The 20,925-nt window shown below is 43.6% G+C and overlaps 1 protein-coding gene across 1 annotated transcript in view; it reads right to left on the bottom strand.

Moving 5' to 3' along the window:
• The window catches only part of cgnl1 (cingulin-like 1), a 29,958-nt gene extending 9,276 nt beyond the window's left edge, over nucleotides 1-20,682 (bottom strand). The window contains exons 1-12 of the mRNA XM_030792009.1: nucleotides 20,590-20,682; nucleotides 15,707-17,330; nucleotides 15,333-15,427; nucleotides 13,465-13,570; nucleotides 12,860-12,961; nucleotides 12,310-12,458; nucleotides 11,351-11,492; nucleotides 10,690-10,902; nucleotides 1,848-2,054; nucleotides 1,603-1,707; nucleotides 1,216-1,368; nucleotides 671-841 (exon numbers count right to left, since the gene is read on the bottom strand). Of these exons, the coding sequence (XP_030647869.1) occupies nucleotides 671-841; nucleotides 1,216-1,368; nucleotides 1,603-1,707; nucleotides 1,848-2,054; nucleotides 10,690-10,902; nucleotides 11,351-11,492; nucleotides 12,310-12,458; nucleotides 12,860-12,961; nucleotides 13,465-13,570; nucleotides 15,333-15,427; nucleotides 15,707-17,278 (3,015 nt within the window). The 5' untranslated portion in view covers nucleotides 17,279-17,330; nucleotides 20,590-20,682. The remainder of the gene's footprint in view (nucleotides 1-670; nucleotides 842-1,215; nucleotides 1,369-1,602; nucleotides 1,708-1,847; nucleotides 2,055-10,689; nucleotides 10,903-11,350; nucleotides 11,493-12,309; nucleotides 12,459-12,859; nucleotides 12,962-13,464; nucleotides 13,571-15,332; nucleotides 15,428-15,706; nucleotides 17,331-20,589) is intronic.
• Nucleotides 20,683-20,925: the final 243 nt, after the last annotated feature.

Genomic DNA, 20,925 nt, shown 5'->3' with positions numbered 1-20,925 from the left:
GATACAGACTTGAGATCCACCCATATGCACAACTAAAAATGTTTTCTTTCTTATGAAGAAATGTTCATCATTTTACAAAAAAAAAAATTCTTTATTTCCTTCATCATGCTGTCTGATGAGCATTACTGTAGACACACCCTATATGTTTAGTTCATTCTCTGGCTATGGTGGTAAGCTTTGAGTTCAAGCGTTTAACACTACATATCTGAATCTGGACTAGTAAATGAAGACGAACCAGGGAAGTGTACGATACATGCACGCTTTTTTGGGCCGAAAGCAGGATGATATATTATGATCCGTAATGTGCACTTAACTTACTGATCACTGTAGCATTTTGGACACGGACAAGGAGGTAAGTGGAAGTTTAGTTTCTGCAAGTGCAAACATCTAGCGGTACGCAGCGCTTGCTGGACTCGTACAGCTGAGAGTTAATTCAGCTCAGTGCAATTATCAATACAGAGCATATCACAATGTGACCAGAGTGAGAGCTGAGCAGTTAAGAGGGCATGAAGAGGAAGAAAGAAAAAAAAAAAAAAAAAAGGGGGGTTCACATTCCACACTGGTGACCTCACAATCAAGCCCTGGACCGATTGTCCTCACTACGCTGGGTTTGAACAATGGGGACCTGATGGAGCGATGTGACGGTGTACGGTTCCGTACGTTGACCCACCTCCTCCTGCAGGGACTTTGCAGCCAGACGAGATCTCTCCAGTTCCACTCCTCCGTCCCTGAGCTGTCTCTGAAGGTCGGCCAGCTCACGTCGGTTCTTCTCTTTATACGCGTCTATCTGCTCCTGCAGTTCTTGAGTGGAGGACTGTGAAGCTTCCACAATCTCACTCATCTAAAGAGACAAAGCAAAGAGAATAACAGTGTAAGACTGCAGCCAGAGTGCATAATATCACAAATATTGGCCTGTTCCCCATACTCAGTCACCGGAATCATCTTTGTGAGTGGGTGGTATGTGATGCTGCAGTTCAGTGTTTTCCAAAATGTTCCCCAAGGGCAACTAACTGTCTCTCACATTTGCTCCATTCCGAAGTGAGCTCAGACTAATTAGACTGATTCACAACTGAAATATGATATTGTATTACAGACCTTAACCGGGACATGTTTGAAACATAGTTCAAGCACATTTGCAAAGTAAAATGTCATTAGCCATGAGCTAGCTGAAGAGCCACGAACTAGCAGAAGAGAGAGAATCTCTCTCGTCCTCACCTCTCTCTGAAGTTTTTCCACAGTCCTGTCCAGCAGCCTCCTCTCATCTTCAATTTCGTTCTTTGTGTTCTTGAAGAGTTCTTTCTGACTCCTCTCTTCCTTCAGTCTCTCCCCCAGTTCTTTGTGTTCCTGGGTCATTCTGGTCAAGTTCCTCTGAGGGGTGAACAGCGGAAAGGAACACTGAAAATGGGATTCATCATCACACAGACTGACTGTAATCTACCTTTATAGTTCTCCTATCTGCTCTGTGGAAATAAAAGTACAGTTGGTGTTTTTACCCGTCACTTTGTGTTCCTTTCTGTTCCATATCATCTCCCAATCCCTCCCTATATTAGTGCAGCACCTGGCGGATTTTTAACCATGTGGTCAAAGTGTGGTTAACCTCACCTGGACATCCTCTAACCGTGTGGTCAGAGCACGGTTAGCCCGGGTCATCTCCTCTTCCTGCTCCCTGACCTCTGCTAAAGACTCCTCCAGCTGTTTTTTCTCTTTCTGGGGTCAGATTTTCAACACGTTTTCTTTTACTGAGTTGAAACATACACGCTGAAGCGAAAAAAAAAAACCAAACAAAAAAAGCAAATACTATGGCCACACGGTCATTGACACTGAGCCTGCGTCAGCAGGTTTCTCACCTCCAGACGGTTGACCCGTTCGCTCAGTCGGTTTTCCTGAAGCTTCGCCTCATCGATGATGCGGTTCAGCTTGGCCACCTCATTCTCCAGTTCCTGCGCCCTCCTGCGCATGCGCTCGATCTCCAGAGAGAGACGGCCGGCCTGGCCCTCCACCGCCTCACGTGTTGCCTCCACCTCAGCCTTCTCTTTAGACGCTGCTGCAGCACTCTGGAGACAGAGAGAGAGAGAGAGGGAGAGAGAGAGAATCAGTCACCCATAACTGACAACCCTGTCAGACAGATAAATAAGCCCTGTTGCAGACAATTCTTCAACTGAAGGCCTTTATGTCTTCAGCATGCCAAACAATGATCTTTAGCCCACAGTGCGAAACAAAACTAAGTCCATAGAGATCGTAAAACCGAACAAAGAGACATTTGAATGTAGGAGATGACAAAACATTCTCGACCTTCTCTGACTTTTTCCCTTTAAATGATGGAGGTCTAGACAAAAGCAGCACTGCACTAAGAGCAGGCTGGGGTGAATCGTGTGAATGAACAGGTCAGTGAACAGTAAATGTATCCTGTTCATCTAGAATCATTCAGACATGACCGCTATAGTTTTCCCAAAGTCTCAACCAGACAGATTTACACTGCTCTTTAATCTCTTAAGCCTAAGGATTCTTGCTTATCGAGAGCCTTTTCTTCCAAACATGACCAAAGGCCCTAATTAGGCTGCAGGTGGCACTATGGTTTTGTGAGGTCTTGGCCGTGCTGGTGAGGACAGAGTGAAACTGGCACTTAGTTTGGCTTCTCTTTGCCTGGTTTTATGAATGGAATACTGGCTCTGCCAAAGTTCACCACTCTTGAGTATGGAGAGGTCAGACAGCAAATACTTTCTAGAACATTTCCTCTGACATAACAGAACCCCTGAGACAGATCCACGTGACAACACTAAAAGCCCCTTACAGCATTTTTGCATAAAACAAACAGAGACATCTTTGAAAGCAATGACACCTGTCATGCCAGGATCCTGTCTCGTTCCCTGATGATGACAGTTGAGCGAGTACACACACACACAAACACAGTGTGTTCTAGAACCGGACGATCTGGAAAGAAGTTACGCGTCAAAGAATGTCAAAGAACAGGTTTTGCAGTTTCTCAGGTGTGACGTGAGCAAAGCTCATGAAACTTTTTTTTTTTCCCCAAAACACAAGAACAAATATTTTAGGGACAGTACAATGATCCATAATTAAACTTGTCACTATTCAAAAGACCTGTGCAAATAAGACCTTTAATTTGACAATGGGCTATCGGGGCAGTGTACAACCAATGTAGTTTTCACCTTTAAAAATACCAATAACTTAAAAACCATGCACAAACAACCAACTGATCAGCTAGTGAGAAACATTAGACACACAAGAAAATTTTGCCACTGTTCTTCAATTCTTCGTCCTCTGGTTATCAGTAAAACCTACGAGCTTTGCGTTAAAACTTTGTTTGAAGACTGACTGAGCAAAGTCATTGCCAATTTACTCTCTGTGAAGATTAAAACAAGAAACATTGAAAACAGGCAGAAACATGGTTGGTTCTTCTCAGTTCTTTCTCTTCCTTGGTAAACGACTGGTTATGGTGACCAATCTGCTACCAGTCAGAGATGGGCGGTAAGCTTCGGATTCCAGTTTCATTGAAATTTTGATTAATGCTTGTATCTTTGATTAATGCTTAACAAACTTAGAGTCTCAATTTTGCGTAACCCCAACGTCATTATCAACTCACTCTCTAAAGATTAGAAACCATGGGTGTTGATTATTACAGCAGTTTCCATTCACACCAACTACAATCAGTAGGTATAAACCTGCCAATCCAGGATCAGCCCTATACACACCCTACTCCGCGGTGCCGTCAATACAAACATGACCGGGGACTCAAAATGCCAGACAGCTAATGGAATGAAACTGTAACTGCAAGCATAGCAATTAAAGGTCAGCTGGGTTAAGATGCAGTGCGTCAGATGAGGTGTGTAAGAATTTAATTACCATGCAACCATTTCAAAGCTAGTTCTAACCACTGGTGTCAGAGAGAAAAGATTTATGCCTGCTTTAACCGTAGGTCCAAAGTCCTGAAACCCCTCAGGGGCTGGCTTTGCCGTGGGAGATGCAGATGACCCTGACTGGCCAGTGACGCTTGGAAAGTTGTTAAAACCAAAGCATGAACTGAGACAGATCATTAACCATGGCACCTCCTGAGTTCACGCACGGCTGTTTGCCTGCGTTCAACCTCATAATCACAGAGGTCAAAAGATCACAGAGGGAGTGGTTTGTTGAGGACCATAGCCTGAAAGATGCTTGGGAAAGAGACTGTACTATTCATCTCTGATTGGCTAAGAGAGACATTAACATGCCATTACTGGATATCTGCCACAGCGCTTCAATAATTCATTTATGTTGGCCAGGAAGCAGATGAACTTTGACACACAAATACAGAGGGGAGCATTTATCAGTCACTGCAAAAAAAATTCACAATGTCTAAAAGCAACAAGGTAAATCTCCAGTTCATTGTATCTGTTTCAGAGGATTCACATGAAATATCCCAGCAAAACCCGATGAAATATGACAGGTTATCTCTCCGTCCTTCACAACTGTTAAATATGTGGCAATATATTCATCCGACTCATAACAGAAGGGCTGATAAAAAACATTTTAACGGTGTGATAGAGCGCAGAGAGGGAGTGGATTGGCCGGGGGAGAGGGGGGGGTGTGTGTGTGTTGGGAAAGTAATATTAAGGACAGAGCACGACTGTTTTGTGTTAATAATAACATCCACTCATCCCCTCTTTCTCCTCTTTCCCTGCCCCATTTCCCACTCACTGTCCTTTGAAGGCCTAGCCACTAGGACACTAACTCATTCACATGCACGCACACACACACACACACACACGCACGCACGCACACAGACAGAAAGTAAGACAGAGAGAGCAAGAGGAAGAGAGAGAGAGAGATGGGGGGCAGATAAAGAAGAAAAGCACGAGAAAAAAAAAATGGAACTAAAGAGAATGCTGAGGACACTCTCAAAGAACTCTGAAAACTATTGTTCTCTGTGTTTGTTTCAGTTTTCTTTCTTCACACCAGATTCCAGCATTATACAGCTCTCAGCAAGGAACAAGTAAGGAGTGTGATTTGAAGGGCTCTTTCAAGTACTCTGAGGTTGTTTATCTACAGTTGGGCATTAACCATCATTGTGCTAGCCTTTGAAAGCACAGCAGTAACGAGCACAGAGAGGTATGTGAGGCTTAGAGTGTATGTGTGCATGCTGGGGAGCAAGGTCAAGCCAAAGAGCTTTTTCTGGAGGGTTTCTGTCAAACTGAAACCCTCACTGAAAACGCCCCCCTGCCGAATCGGTTTTGAAGCCCAAACCCTAAACAATGGAGTTTACGGTGTTTGCCAAACAATCATTGGAACAATGACGATGCCTAAACAATTCCTAATCTAACCCACGGGGCTAAACAGTGATTTACATTTATTCATTTAGCATACACTGTCATCCAGGGCAACTCACACTTTTTCTATGTCAAAGGTCACACACCTCAGGGTAAGCTCATTACGGCTCTGAGAAGCTGGTGAGAGACAATTCAAAGTTTTGCTCACGGCACATCAATATGTAATGAACTGCCATAACTGAGTCTGGAACAGAGAGCCACAGATACATTAACCCAAACAAACATCATGCAGCAGTTTTAAACCTTCCGGCCAGGACCCATAGATAGATAGATAGATAGATAGACAGATTTCATGCCTGGGTTTCAAACCCAGAACCTTCAGGTTCCCTCATCTCATCTATCTTCCTCTCACCACATCACCACATCTTTTCACACACACACACACACACACACACACACACTAAAACACCTTTAAAAAGCTCTGTCCTAACAAACTACCTTAAACTCACCCTCCCCCCCCCAAAAAAAAAATCAATCCTCAACTGAGAGCAAAAGAACATTTTAATCACATCTCTGTAAATGTAAACGCTGCAATTATTCACTCTGCTCCTTTCTGGATCACATTACCTCTTCTTTCAAACCATGAGATTATTGGCTGAAGCCACAGAACGCAATGACAAACACCGCACAATTAAGATGTCAAACAAATCAAAGATTAAAAATCACCCTAGAGAGGACGTGGTTCCTCTGACCTGCTCTCCTGTCCCTTACACACACACACACACACACAACACACACACACACTGCCTTGAGGAGTGCTGATAAGATATTTCCATGGCAACTTTTTGTGTATCTGTGGCTCCAGTGACACAACGCAGTGTTGCTAACACAATGTGACTACAATGAAAGCCTGAATAAGGAAACATTGTGGTGCTTCAGACAAGAGGAGTGCTGATAAGAGCCAAACATGAAAAACAGGATATATTCCAGCGTTCAAACAATAACATTAAATTGTTCATCATTTCTTTCTTTCTTTCATACTTTTTCGACTTGTCTATCCATGCATCCATCACTCTAGATGGATATAATGAGTTCTGACTTTGCTGTTACATCACCTCAATTCATATCTTACTCTAAATTCAAACCAGTACAAAAAAAAACCAAAAAAACAACTCTCTTTCCTTTGGTTTATTCAGCTCTTCCAGTTTCCAAATGACCTCGGGTTACATGCCATGGCTGGGCATAAGGGTAAGCAAGGAAGTGACTCCACAAAAAAGGAAATACTTCATGCTGGGGTCATCTAGGGTACCTGAAATTCCATCAGGCCAACACAGTTTTCTGTCTAGTACTCCTACAGTCAAAAGACAGTAAAGTGTAAGCCAGTCTTTTCTGGCTCAGAGCAAGCCTTGCTCTGTCACCCCACACTGGAAGTATGCGTTACAACAGCTCACCTCACAAACAAAAGACGCATAGATGTGAATTTACACAGAAGTAGACGGGACGCTTGATGGCCTGTAGAGAGAAAGAGAGAGGGGCTCAAAGCTCAAATTAAAAAGTGCTGCTTGAGAAGGACTGGCCTTTTTCCAAGGACCACGAGAAATCTCTGAACCACCTCATCTTGTCCTTCAGGGAAGACGTGAAAAAGAATCAGTGTCTTTAAAACGGAGGAGCTATTGTTAATCTGTTCGGGCCGCTGGGGGAGGTTTTAGGTCCAAGTCTGAGCAGTTCAAAAGAGACGCCTGAAAGGATGTGTTCTTTGTCCGGTAAAATACAGTTTGTGTGGCAAAGTTAACAAATGATAAAGTGAAACCCAGTAATTACATTCGAAAGGCTTGTAGCCATTCATTGGTGACAGCAACAGTAAACAGTCGAAGGGTAAAATAACAAAAACCTCAAGGTCACGTCAGTTTTTTCAGCCAACTCCTGAATACCAAACAGAGAGAAGTGGTGAAGTAGGTATCCGGGCAGGAAATAATTATATGGTAATTATACAACAACCACCACCTTAACACTCACTCTCAACTCTGTTGGGGTGTCTCCAAAGAGGTGTTTCAGAAGCTTACGACACACACCAACTTTACGTAAAATGTAATCCACGGCCTCTCCCAAGCACTTCCACAATCACCCAAAAATACCTTTTCGTTCTGTTGGCGTCTCAGAGAATTTTCTCAGCTCCTGCCAACAAGCTCAGACTCAGTGGGAAATGGGTAAATCCGTGGCTTTTTAAACTTCAGTTTTTTTTAATCCACGGAACGCCAGAGACCTTGACCAGAGAAGGCTCCTGTCAGCGGTGCTCTACAGGGGGGGGGGTATTTGTTGGATTATTTCAGCCAACGGGCACCTTGGCAAAGCTACAGCCCCAGCTAAAGCAATCTGCCAGGCGGCTACACAGGAGGACAATGGGCAGAAATATTCAGGCCACGGTCATAGCTGGCACTGACGGCGTAACGACTCGTGTGGCCTACAAAGCGAGCGCTCATCTTCGTAAACACAGAGTACGCCTGTGCTGATAAAGAGCAGAGCATAACGAGAGTTTGTGTTTGACGCGTATGTGTTAAAGGATGAGAATTTAGGTCGCGCTGACAGCAAACCATCACTTTAATCATTGAAAGTGAGCTTAGGTAGAAAGCATCTTGAGCATTAAATAGGCCCTCAATAAAGATAAAATTGAGTGTGTTTATGACTGTAACCAGATCGACGGTGTAACAGTGAACTTTAAGTGATTTCACCGGATTTCACCAAAACTCCCCGTCTCCTCTGCTCTCTCCTCACTTGATTTATTGCTCTATGGCCCTCCCTCTCTTCTCTCTCTCTCTCTAAATCATCACCTCCCAGCCGTGCCCGGAACCCCTTGCTATCATCAGCTGAGGAAACACACCATGTCCTGTGGGTCTGGGCTTTACCCAGACAGACCTAGGGAGGTAGTCAGTCAGCAGCAGGGCTCCACTGACCACACAAACAAACCAGCAGGCAGGCAAAACAAAGCCCAAATGGGATCAAACACCATGTACACAGGGGGTTGGAAGGATGGAGGACAGACACCCCCCCCCGGCCGCCCCCCAAGAGGGACCCCAGACCATTGAGAATCAGGAATTCCACACTGAGAGGAAGGACACTACCCTACCACCCCCTCTTTTTGGGTCATCTCCCAAATCCCCTAATGTAAGACTCTGAACTGCTACACTGCAACACAATCCACTGAGGCAGAGCGACAGCCGTACTGAAGGGTTTCATTGACCCTGGCGTAGACCAAGACACTCCCACAAACTTTAGCGCCACCAGAAACACATTATCTTCGAGCATTTTTCACATTCCCATGAGCCAGTTCTGATAAGCAACTCCACTACTCAAGTCAAAAAAATGTTTAAGATGTGTTTCAAAACTCAAGGATGACTTAACCTACTAAAAAAAATGGTGTTTTCTTTCCACTTAACCTCTTCATATGAGAACAGTGTAAAGTTCTGGAAAAAAAGACTCATGGTTCTTCTTTGTGCAGGTTAATGTAAACTTACCGTAACAGCCCCTGTCAACACACTGACCCACTTACAGCAGTCATGTCTTTTGGCGAGCGAAACAAACCTATCAGTCCTTTAGTGAGGGGCCCCCCCCATTTCTGCGCCCTCTCAGACTGGGGAGGGAAAAGCGGAGCTCTGCATCACTGCAGCTCATTAGATTTGTGACAGCTCGGCACTGTAATTAAGCAGCGAAGAGCCCAGGCTAGTGTCCCAGTTTATGGCATTGTTTACTGCACAGAGCAGGCCTGTCAGGAGGCCCTACGCTATGCTGAGAACAGAGATGATCTAAAATCAAAATTTAACGGACAGAAGTGCTGGCGGTGAACATATACATTCCTCTTCGCTGACACCGCATTCTTTCTCTTTCGCCCTCTTTGTCTGTACTTCAGAAGAATACATATCGCGACTCAAACTTTCAACACCTATGTGGAAATACTTCCTCTCACCTGATGAAAGAGCATAATCCCAAAATATGGTTTACAATACTGAAATACTGTAGCAGGCATTTCACTTGGAGAATGCAAAGTCTAATTCATTTGTCTATCAGTTTAAAACAAGAGGACAAAACAGACGTGACAACGGAGGGGAAGTGCTTTGGTTACTTTGGAGGAGATGAGCGCAGTGGAAAGGGACCAGGAAGAGGAAAGACCCCCTGTCCTATTGGACAGGAGGAAAGACCTGCTGTCCTATTGGTGGTGGTACTGTGCAGAACTTGCACCATAAACAGGATATCTCCCAGAGTGTCGAGGCTATCGCTCTTTCTGTTTTTCTTCTGTCACCTCATTTGCTTTTCCCCTAACAAACTCCTCTTTCACTCTTTTCCCTCTCCACTCCTCCTCATTTCTTTTTCTTTTGAGCTTTCTTTCTTTCTTTTTATGACTTTCTGTGCTGTACTATTTCCTGTTTATAGTAGTACATGAAAATTGTGAAACTCCTGAGCTATCAAGAAAAAATATCTCCTGTAACTACAAACACTAGAAAGGAGAATTCCCATGAAAACTGATGACAGGGCTGATAACCAGCCTGATGGTTAAATCCACTCCTTACCCTGTGCTAAGCCACCCAGACCAGCTAAAAGTAAAGCAAAAACAATATGACAGTTTTTAAAACCTGAAGTTAGCTGTAGTTTAAACAAGTACAGTAAAAGTTAACAGTTCTGGGTGGTGTTTCAAGTACGTGGTTAAGTGACTGACCCAGTTAAGTTAACTAAGAGTAAACCTCCAAATCGAAGAGCCCTATGACTTTGTTCTGGTAGGAGAATGAAACCATAGGGCTCTTCTATTAGGAGGTTTACTACTTACTCTGAGTTAACTAACTCTGAGTTTTCACGAAACCCGCTTTCTGCAACAGGGACCTGTTCAATTACGCATTTCATCGACCCACATACGCAAAAGGAATTTAAATCAGTAGTGAATGACTGACTTTCCTTGCCCTGTGTTTGAGTTACGAGTACTACACAATAATCACTCATATTTTACTAATACTATAAAAGACAGGATTTGCTGAAATGACCTTACAGACAAGCATTGCACTGCTCGACAGATCTCTCCTGACCGCAGTGGTAGAATGACAGGAGAGAGGGAACTACTGACTGTATAGACTGATGATCTTGTTCAATTCATCATCACAGCATTGAAATGAATGGAAAAAAAAAATCTGAGGATCATTCTTTGGCACAGACATGCACAAACACACCTAATACAAATAAACCACATCACAAACCCCTCTGATCCACTGAATGTGTCGGTTTAGACAGCTGCGTGCTAGCGCTGCAAATGTATAGTACCGCAGGGTCTGAAGAAGTAAGAAACACCATCCTACCGCATCAGTGCCCTTTGAGTGATTACATAACACCATCAAATCATTTGTGACAGACGCACTATGCTGGGCAGAGAGGGAAGGTGATGAATTACCTGTTTGGCCTCCTCTACAGTTGTCTGAAGCTTCCGGATCTCCTTTTCATACTGCTCTTTCAGCTTATCCACCTCTTGGTCATGAGTGGACACCTCCTCCTTCAGAGCTCCTTTCAGAGCAGTCAGCTCCCTCTCCCGCCTCCTCAGCACTTCCTCCTGCTCCTCCTTTGCCAGTATCACCTCCCGCAGATCCATCTTCAGCTGCATGAGGTCCTGAGAGGAGAGAACAAAGAGGAGTTGTAGCAGGAGTTGTAGCACTTCATGTTAAAGACTCAAGACTATTCCACATGCAGTAGTCCATGCTCTTTATAACCTTTGTGATGCGTTTGGATATATATTGTAAAGGAAAATTGTAAATGTCATCTCTAACTTTGAGTGATTGAGTGTTTCAATAAATCCCTCACTCCCCTGTAATGGATTCCTACCCAGTCCTATGGAATCCATAGACTTCTCATTGTTACGTTCCATGTCTCATTTGACAAATCTGTTACATTATTTAAGTCCTTTAATAGCTGAAACTGGACATGCCATTGGTAGATAAGAAAACAGCACAGGCTGTATTCATAACTTGTTCAGGTCTTACAGGTCAGCTGTAACCATAACATGGGCGGCTGGCTCAGCTGTACACGATCTGATTGCATAACTTCGCCGACCGCTTTACCTGCATCATAGCTTCTTTTTCCACGCTGTCACCCTGCGATTTCTTAGCATTATCCAGCTCATCGTGCATCTCAGACAGCTGGTCCTGCAAGTCCCTGATTTCCGTCTGATACTGTTCTCTCTCCATCTTCACCTGGAAGAGTCTGCCGTACACACACACACACACACACACACACACACACAGGCTCAGAACACCTGCTGAACAGAAAGAGACCACCTGTGTTCTCAGACTCGATGACTGCTATGTCTGTTGTAGTAACAACTGTACACTCATCCATCAATGCACCTGATCACAGATGGACCACCTGCTAGCTCCTCTACAAAGTGATACACACTGACAGACACACCAGAGAGGTGTGTGTGTGTGTGTTTCATTTTATATCGCTCCCATACCCACACGCAGAGAATGAAATCAGTCTACTCCACTAATCTACTATATGTCACACTAGTTTATATATCAGGATTTGGTCTTGTGTGTGAGATGTACCATGGTAACTGAAAAAAAAAAGTTAGTTGTTTTTACTCTGCCTACTGTGGGCCTTCTCACAGTCTTTGGTTTAATTTGTATGCAGTGAGTCACCACAATCAGGTGCTGTCTTACTGTGAGCTTAATGACTTCAGTGAGTTCCGATGATTAGAACAAAAAAAAAAAAAAATCAAATACTCAAAAGCCACAGTCAATTGGTTTCATAACAGACTGAAAACCAGTAATGGATGGATGATGGAGTCTGGGAAGAATATTCTCATTTCCCACGTGAGTTGTACTTCTAAAAATACCAAGAGAAAAATGTGTATGAGAAATAACGAGGGATTATCTTAAGTGACTAAAATCAAACTGACACGCCTAGGCGGAGCTAAAGCACCCCAGGATTAACGCACGTGACTTGACTTTTCCTCTCCAAGTGGTTTTATCTGGTCACGTTTGCACAGATGACTTTTTAAGTCCTGACTGGGTCTTACTCTTCCAGTGTGGTTCTCAGGTCATCTTCTGCTTTGGTGAGCTTTTCCCTCAGTCGGACACACTCCTCCTTACTCCTCTCCAACTCTCTCTGAAGGTCTTGCGCCCCTGCCCCTGTTCTCTGGTGAGCTTCACTCAAAATCTTCTGTTTCTGTACCACACAAACACACAGAGAAAAAGAAAGAGAAAGAGAAAGAAAGAAGGAAAGAAAGAGATAGAGAGCAGAGAGAGAGAGCGAGAGAGCAGAGAGAGAGAGAGAGAGAGAGAGAGAGAGAGGGAGAGAAAGAGAGAGACAGAAAGGGGGGGGGGATCATGTTATAAACCACTCAGAGCACAGTAGGAGTCAGACAAAGATGGCTAACGTCTGAGGCGCATTGTGGCTTTTTTTGGTTTAAGGCCTGTCTTCTACATAAGCCAGTAATTGGTTAATTTGATTATTTATCTTAAGAGGTGATAACAAGTTGGATTGTTAGTCGAAGCAGAAGCTTCTAATACAATCCCATAAAGAGACGGAGCGGGTGACCTAAAGTTTGTTGTGTAAACAGGTTGTACCTTCTTTTCCTCTTCCAGTTGTTTTTTCAGCTCGGTGACTTCTCTTTCCAGCTCGGCTTTCTGTTCCTGCAAAGCCTTAGTCTGGGCAGTAATATCTGGAGACTGAGGGCACAAAACACAGCCTTAAGTTTGTACGTGACCAACTGTTCCTTTTGCTGAGACTTTGCTATAGCAGCAGACTGCCAATACTAATCCACTGACCAGTACAGCGAACCCACCCAGTAATCAATAATAGCCTTTTTTTTAAACTTATTATGTAATTATCTTTTACAGTGTAGTCACCCAGTGTTGGTATTACACCCATAAAAAGTACAAAAGAGCTTTTAAATTACTTAAGCGGATCTGATTTACAGCTGAGAAAGAAGAGGGATATAGTTTCTTTGGCAGAGTAGTGTTGTGACATTTGTACCGATGCATGTTTCCGTTCCTGGGTGCACATGTTTAAACATTAGCCTTGACTGCAGTGCTTGCTGAGCAAATAGAGCCTGGTAGCTTTTTACGCTGGGGTACTGAACGAAAGCCTCAGGCCCCACGGCGATAAGAAGCTCACAAGACTTAGCTGTTTGTTGAGTCCAATTACAACGGCGTTCACAACAATGCCTTACTTTGTTGTCCCCTTGCACACCCCCGGCAGCCCGCGACTTCAAGGTCTGGATTTTCTCAAAGACCAAGTTGACCTTTCTCTTGGTAGTGTCATCGCTATCATTACTCCTGAAAACACAAAGAACCAACACAGGTGCTCTCAAACACTTGGGTGGTTTGAGAGTGAAGATCTCCCTATCCCTCTCTGTATGTTGCAGTGTGTGTGTGTGCGTGTGTGCACGTGTGTGTGTGTGTGTGTGATAGATCAGAACATAATCTCTGACATTTCTGGGGGAAAAAAAACACAGTCCGGCTCTGATCCTTGGCACGACAGGAAAGGCAGATCGCTCAGCTTTGATGTGTCACCTCTTGACCTGCTCACCCTAATTACACCCACCCGTAAGCCAGGCACAAGTATGAGAACATGTCTCTCCAGGAGTAAGACAAGGCTCCTAGCATGCTCTCTGGGCGTGTGAGCAACAAACAGTACTGAACAAGCTTGATGTGTGTAAAATTCAAGCTGTGAAGCTGAATTCCATCACAGTGCACAACAGAAAGGACCCAGTGACCTGCCTCACCCACCCTACCCCACCTTCCACCCCAAACCTCAAAGAAAAATTACACTACAGTTGCACACAGTCAATTAAGTACATACTCCACACATACTCCCTCGTTACAGACACTCTATTTCACTCCCTTATTTATTTTTACAACCTCCCAAATGCATGCGTGAGTCACACACAGGTACTGGCTCAGAGTGGGTTCCTAATGGTAATGGTTAGGGTAAGCCAGAAAGAATCTGACCTCAGATCAGTACTCCTTTTGGGCGACACAAGTAGTTCTTAGTAATGCGGTACTGCCCTAGACAGCTGCACACAAGGAATGCAAAAAGCGGTGGAACATGTGAACATCAAGAATCTACTGACCTGGGAGTCTCTAGTTACAGCTATTCACAAGGTTTAAACTTGTTGGACACCTCCTCTATGTATTTGAAGCAGGGGAAACAATCACATGCGATTATATAAGAGCAGAAAAGAAACGTGTTGGCCCTCTGTGACGTTAAATCTCCTTTTTTGAAGAAAAAGAATGGAATGGATAGATGGACTTGGCTCTGAGTCAAGATCGTTGCTTTGATATCCCCTCATAGTTTAGCTTTCTTGAAATTCACAACATGCAACTAAGACTCTCAGAGAGCCCTCTGGATTTTATATTTACGAGGTGCCTTTCTGGAATGTGGGAACTAGCCCATGTGACGCAGAAATATGATAACAGTGAGTGATTTGCATGGGCAGTTACATGGAATGGTATTTATCAGTATTGTGCAGCATGGACAGGCCTTCAGTTCAGCCCAGACACTGCTATTAGTGGCCTGAGAGAAAAAGATAAGGGAAGAAAGAAAGAAGGTGAGATAGATCGCAGTTGACTCATCTTTTCGCTAGGAGAGGTTGTTTGGGAGTATTTCCTTGTTATCATAGTTTAAAAGCTCCAACAGGAGGTATATTTTTGAAATGATACACCCACATGTGTATTGCTCAGAATGTGTAATGTTTGGACATTCAAGTTAAACAGCACTGAGAATCATTGCTGTGGCAGGGGTGCTAGCATAAACATATTCAGCAATACCAGACAGAGATAGGAGACCATTCACATCATTACAAACACGTATCTGACTAACACAAATAAGCAGAGAATGAAGATTATTAGCTCTTACTTCCATAAAAAAATGCTTGGTTTGAAGTATCAAGGATCAAGGATATCTTTATAGTAGTAGCTTAATATCACTATGTCCTTGCAATATATTTCTTTCACTCAAAGTTTAAGTATCACATGGGCTGGCTGAATTCAGAACAATTCAGAAAGCTCTACCATCAGACTGGCTGTGGAGACTTACCCATCCTTGAGGTAATTGAAAAGGATCTGTTTAGCTGTCTCTTCATGTGATTGTTGTGAAATCTCTTGCTGACCTTTCAGAAGATCAGGTGTTGCCTGGATAAAAAGGTGAGAAATAGAGGCATGAATGAAATAAAAATAGTGGATATTATCAAAGCTGTGGCTCTCAACTGCTTTATTTCAAGCCACTGGCACCTGTTTTTAGTGGTCATGACGCAATGCATCTTGTCAAATATGACCTCTAATGTACACTGGTTCAGTTGATAAGCCATAGAAGTCTACATCAAAGAAAATACTATCTTATCTCTGGGAATTAATTAGCTTCTCATATATGGAGCTATCAAAGTCATAAGACACCCATTGGACCTCTTTTACCTGAGTCTCCATCTCAGCCTTTGATTTCGGACTGGAGCTACTGGCAGGTTTAGACAGAGATGTTGTAGCCACACTGGTCAAGGTCTTTGGGATCTGCGTTGCTCCAGCCTCTTCCTCATTCCCCTGGCTGTTAGCGGACAGTATGGAGGTACGACTCAGTGGCTTTTTGTATCCCAGGATGGATGCTGTTGCACTGGACACAGTTCCCTGCGGTGACCCAGGAGCGCTGCTCACCCGTGTTAAATCTCTAAAATTTGATCTGCGCCCAACGGTGGAAGGAGGAGAGATTGGAGACTCTTTTGCTGCAGATCCCCTCCGCACTAGCTGGGAGGGGCGGAGGAGATGCTCAGTGGACCTTCCTCGATTCCTGTTCAGCTCTTCCAAGTAGTCCGCATCTCCTCGAAGGCCGAAAGGCAGGGCACTGTCGACGCTACGGGAACGTTTCCGATCTTCTGGGTTTATGCGGTTTCTCCGTCCGGCTCGTCCTCTTCGCTGTTGGCTCTCTTTGCCATCAAACTTGCTGATGAGTTCATCCACGGCCGGAATTGAGCCTGTGTCAATGTCGCGCCCTGTGCCAGGCATAAAGGGGATGTAACGGCGGTTCTCATGGCGGTTGACGGTGTCTGCATAGAGAGCTTCCAGCTGGTCATCTTGTGGAGTTTTGGCAGAGGTACTGGAGGATACTGAGGAATGACGGGAGCGTGAAGATTCCAAAACTGGACCACTTGAGTCATGTCTGCGTAAGGGGAGGACATCTGGCTCCCGTCGACGACGCTCCAGACTGGAATTGGCACTACTCACCGAGCTAGGAGGCCTACTGGACATCTTGGCTGTGTCTGTGGGGTTGTTTGCCACCGAGGATTGCTGTGGAACCGGAAGACGCGGAGAAGGTTGGGATGGAGAAACTTGTGGTTGGGTCTGAGGTTGGGCAAATGGTTTGATTTGGGGTTGAGGTTGAGGTTGGACTTGAGACTTGGTTTGAGGTTGGACCTGGGTCTTAGCTGACGTGCTTTGGGGCTGAGCCTGTTTCTGTTCATCTTGCAAAAACTTTCTTGGCTGGTCCAGATTTGAGGACCTGAGAGGGGACCCAGCTGAAGAGAGTGGCTGAGCTGGAAGACCATGGAAGCCCTCTAGGTTGTTATTCTCTGGATCATAAGGCTTGAGGAGCTCTGGATGTCTCTGGTAGTTCAACAAAGGGGACGTTTTTTTTGGCTGAGACTCCTTGTGGTTGGTCATACCATTGTGAGGGCCACCATGCTGCATCTGTTTCTGGGATCTGTACTCCACAAATGGGCTATCGGACAGGCTCTCCCTAGGCCCCCTGAATTCATACTCCTGGTAGTTATCAATAAAAGAGCCATCTGGATCTATATAACCATTACTATTTGGGCCTCCATAGGGATTTGGTGCCCTGTCTTGATTGTTCAGGACAACATAAGGATGTCCATCTATCCCTTGGACACGGATACTAAGGCCATAGGTGCCATTGTTCTGAGCTCTTGTGCGGGAGGATTGAGTATAGCTCTGCTGTAGTCCAGTGTTCGGAATGCCACCCACTCTGTAAGACTCCATCAGGAATGCTGAGAGCAAAAATGAAACCGCTCTCTCTGGAAAACACCCACCTCTGCAAACAAAACAATAATTCTATTAATGGCCACAAACAGACGCCTTCAGATATATCAACCCTTGTAAATGTTTAGTAATTCAAACCAATCAGGAATGAGACTTTTGAAATCCAATTACAATTGAGATTGTTACAGAGTTTACTTTTTTCAGATATGAAATAAAACGCATGTGGGTGACTAATTAATTTCCAAAGAGAACTCTCTGTCAAAGCCTTACGCATGAGTGCTCTTAACAAACAAAAGAAATGTGACAAAGTTGTGGTTTAAAATACCACTTAATGGATTCCAGCCATCTCTAATACCACGCTAAGAAAAGCCCTTAGCTAAACATTAGGTATTTCTAAAGCAAATAAGACAAACGCCTCGTAGACCTAAAATTAAGCAGCTTGTGTTTGAAGTGATTTATAAGAGACTCTCATGGGGAGTAAGAAAATGATCTATAGAATACAAACACAGGTCAAACACTCACACCATTACAAGCAAATGGTGTTACAGCCCCACAACACATAATCTCCACTGCATTCTTCATGAGATTGCCAATTCAACCAGGCACAATCCTCAGTTCACAAACTACAGAATCTCTAGATAATCATGAGATACCCACAGTAAGATTCCATGTGAACCAATCAGTACTTTTGCAAGTTGTTTAAGGCACTGAGTTTAAGGTGAAAGGATCAATGCAGAGGAATGTGACAACAGGGCAAAGAAGACACAGCAAGGGGTAAATATACCCCTTTCTGTATTTCAGTGCTTGAGAGAAGAGCCTGTGATCACCATCAGTAGAGAATAACTACTTTGATGATAGTGATTTCCCAACCTGATAGTAAATAAAGCAGGGTATATGTCTTTAGTGCAGATGCATCAATGCCAGCCTTTGCCCTTTACAAAACTATGAGATCATATGTCCATCATGAAACAGAATGTCTCAGATTCGGTCACAACAATAGTTGACTTAAAACAGTTTGATTTAAAAGGTAAATGTCAATAAATGAGATTGGAGAGAACAAGAAAAATCAAACACAAATACCACTTGCATCCAGGTGTTAGGTCTATTAAGGGCTATTATCAGTTTCCTGTGGACACTGTTAGATAACAGCTTACCTTACCCTTCAGGAACCACAAAAACAACAATCTTGTTGGTGATTTTTAGAGTACAAACAAAGATGAATGGGAGTTTAGGGGAGAGATGGAAGAGCCATGATAAGAGAAGGCTCTAGCCACAGCCAAGTGGATTGTATTTCAAAGAGAACCAATGACAATGTCTTAACAATGCAAACGAACAGACCAAAACATGAAAACAGCAATGTCAGACTCAAAACGTCCCACGTAATTAAGCATGGTATTGTAAATGATGCCATCGATGACAAATTAGTGGGAGTAATAACATCCAAGATACAGTTGCTGCATGGCAAGCAGACAAGAGAAGATGCAAATGCTTCCTGGTTTACTATTAATACACAAAAACGGACGGCGTCTCAAACTTTCCAGCCCCCACAAAGGGAGAAGACAGAACAATGGGGCCAAGTTTAATAGCTACATGCCCCCTTCTCCAAAAAGGAAAACTGTGGGCGTAAAAAAAAAAAAAAAAAAAAAAAAAAAAGAGAAAGAAACAATAGTTTCTTTCAGCGGCGGTATCGCATGTTTCCAGTACAGAGGCACCAGGAGGTGTTACTGAAGCTCTTTTCCTTGTATTGTACACTGTGGAAGTGCTTCTCTCGGGACTCTTCGACAGAGAGAGGAAAAACACCCCCCCCCCCCCCCCCCCCACCAGTGCCAGTCTCTACAAACTGACCCCCAAATCCGCTCTTTTTCTCTAGCACCTTCTACTCCAAACGCACAGAGGAGCAAAGGTTAAAACTCCGGTCAAGCTACTATGTCATGCGTTCTCTTTCATCCTAGAAAACAAACAGAGAGCATGGAGGAGAAACTGTGCAAATTTGTTTTGTTAGCTTCTCTGTGGCATTACTGTGCATCATATTAATATCAGTGGCTGTTGGTGGAGACCACACAGAGCAACTGAGGACATAGACTCAATTCCCAGGTTAAAGAATGCATTCGGGCCCTGTATTTAAGGTTGCATCTGTGCAGTTTGCTCTGACAATGGATTCAGCATTTACACATTTGTATGATGATGTAACTCCCACTCTTGTTTCGACTTAACACAATGTTTAAGCTTTTTTTTAATGCTGACAACCAAGGGCAGAAATACATTACAAGGAATAGCCTTGACTTTGAATTGACTTTGGAAGAAAAAAACAGGTTTTGAGTAAACGTTGCCTAAAACTTTCCAGCAGGGTTGTGACTTGATGACAGCAAAGTTCAACTTAACCACTGGTTGGCACAGACACCTCTGATATTTCATAAGAAAGACTGCTGGCACCTGCCCATCCCACATATAATTAACCACAAACCAACTCATCAATTCTAATATACACAGTTGTCAACAGATGTGCTAACCTCCTTCAAACTACAGATAAAACTTATGTTTTCCTCCCCCTTCTGCAAGGTTCTAAACACAGCCTCTTTATATCATTATTCCACAATTCTCGTTTTATTTCTTCACCTGTGGCACACCTGACTAACCTATTCATCACAAATCACTGACCAGTCAATTCGGATGAGCTTAAAGTAGAACAGCGAGACTGTGTGGAATGGTAAAGGGGGGCCTCAACTCTGGGTTGAGAACCATTCTGTAACAGAAATGAGCATGTTGGGTCACAGCTGAAAGGCGTACTGCAGGTAAATACAACAACCGTCAACAGACAATAATTTGCGCAAATTTGTGCAACTGTTGATGCGAGAATTTCAGCATTCTCGTTCATGCAACTTGATTTATTAAATAAAAAACAACAAAAATATATAGAATTTACTCCACTTGCTACGATATTTACGGGAAAATCATACTTCTAAAAGGCAGTTTATGGTTGGTCGGTTTTTATTCCAATAAGCCCGGAGTCAAAATAAAACTTAAGATATACTTCTGAACCAGTCCAGATCCAACAAATGCTAAGATGCTCAAAATACAACAGGTGGTGTAGACCAGATACGTTTCCTAATGTTATGAAATTACAAAACGATGGGACTGCTTGAACCATGATGAACGAACAGCACACTTTAAAAAAGACTGGAAGACAACGTAAATCAATCTTTAAACCAACTTGTCTGGTTTACGCAGTTCCCACGCTCTCACGATTCAAAAGTAATACAATGTGTCGCTCAAAAAGTTGGCAACAGAGGACAGAAAAAAGTATCACTCACCGGTTGCGACTAAAGTTCGTTAAGAGTTTATTCGTTGATCAAACCTTGTTAACAAACTTTAAAAGAAATGGGTGTGCCATACTCCTTGACGATTTTTCGGACATATGTTGTGGATCTTGTTTTCTGAGTCACTATAGTTTAACTATGGGCTGAATAGCAAACTAGATCCCGCCCCTTGCCCTGAACGCCCTACACCCGCCCTCTTCTGGCCCCAACGACGAACAATTAACTGTAGATCTGCCTACAGCATTACTCGATTTCAGGCTGATCGTGGACCAGCTCGTAACTCCATCACCAAAAGCCATTTTATTATTCAAGAGATCTACCGCTGATCCA

The sequence above is a fragment of the Chanos chanos genome, chromosome 2, assembly GCF_902362185.1.
Source record: "Chanos chanos chromosome 2, fChaCha1.1, whole genome shotgun sequence".
In the NCBI taxonomy this organism is placed as follows: Eukaryota; Metazoa; Chordata; class Actinopteri; order Gonorynchiformes; family Chanidae; genus Chanos; species Chanos chanos.
The sequence above is the reverse complement of the archived record's forward strand: the minus strand, read 5'-3'. Positions and strand labels throughout refer to the sequence as shown.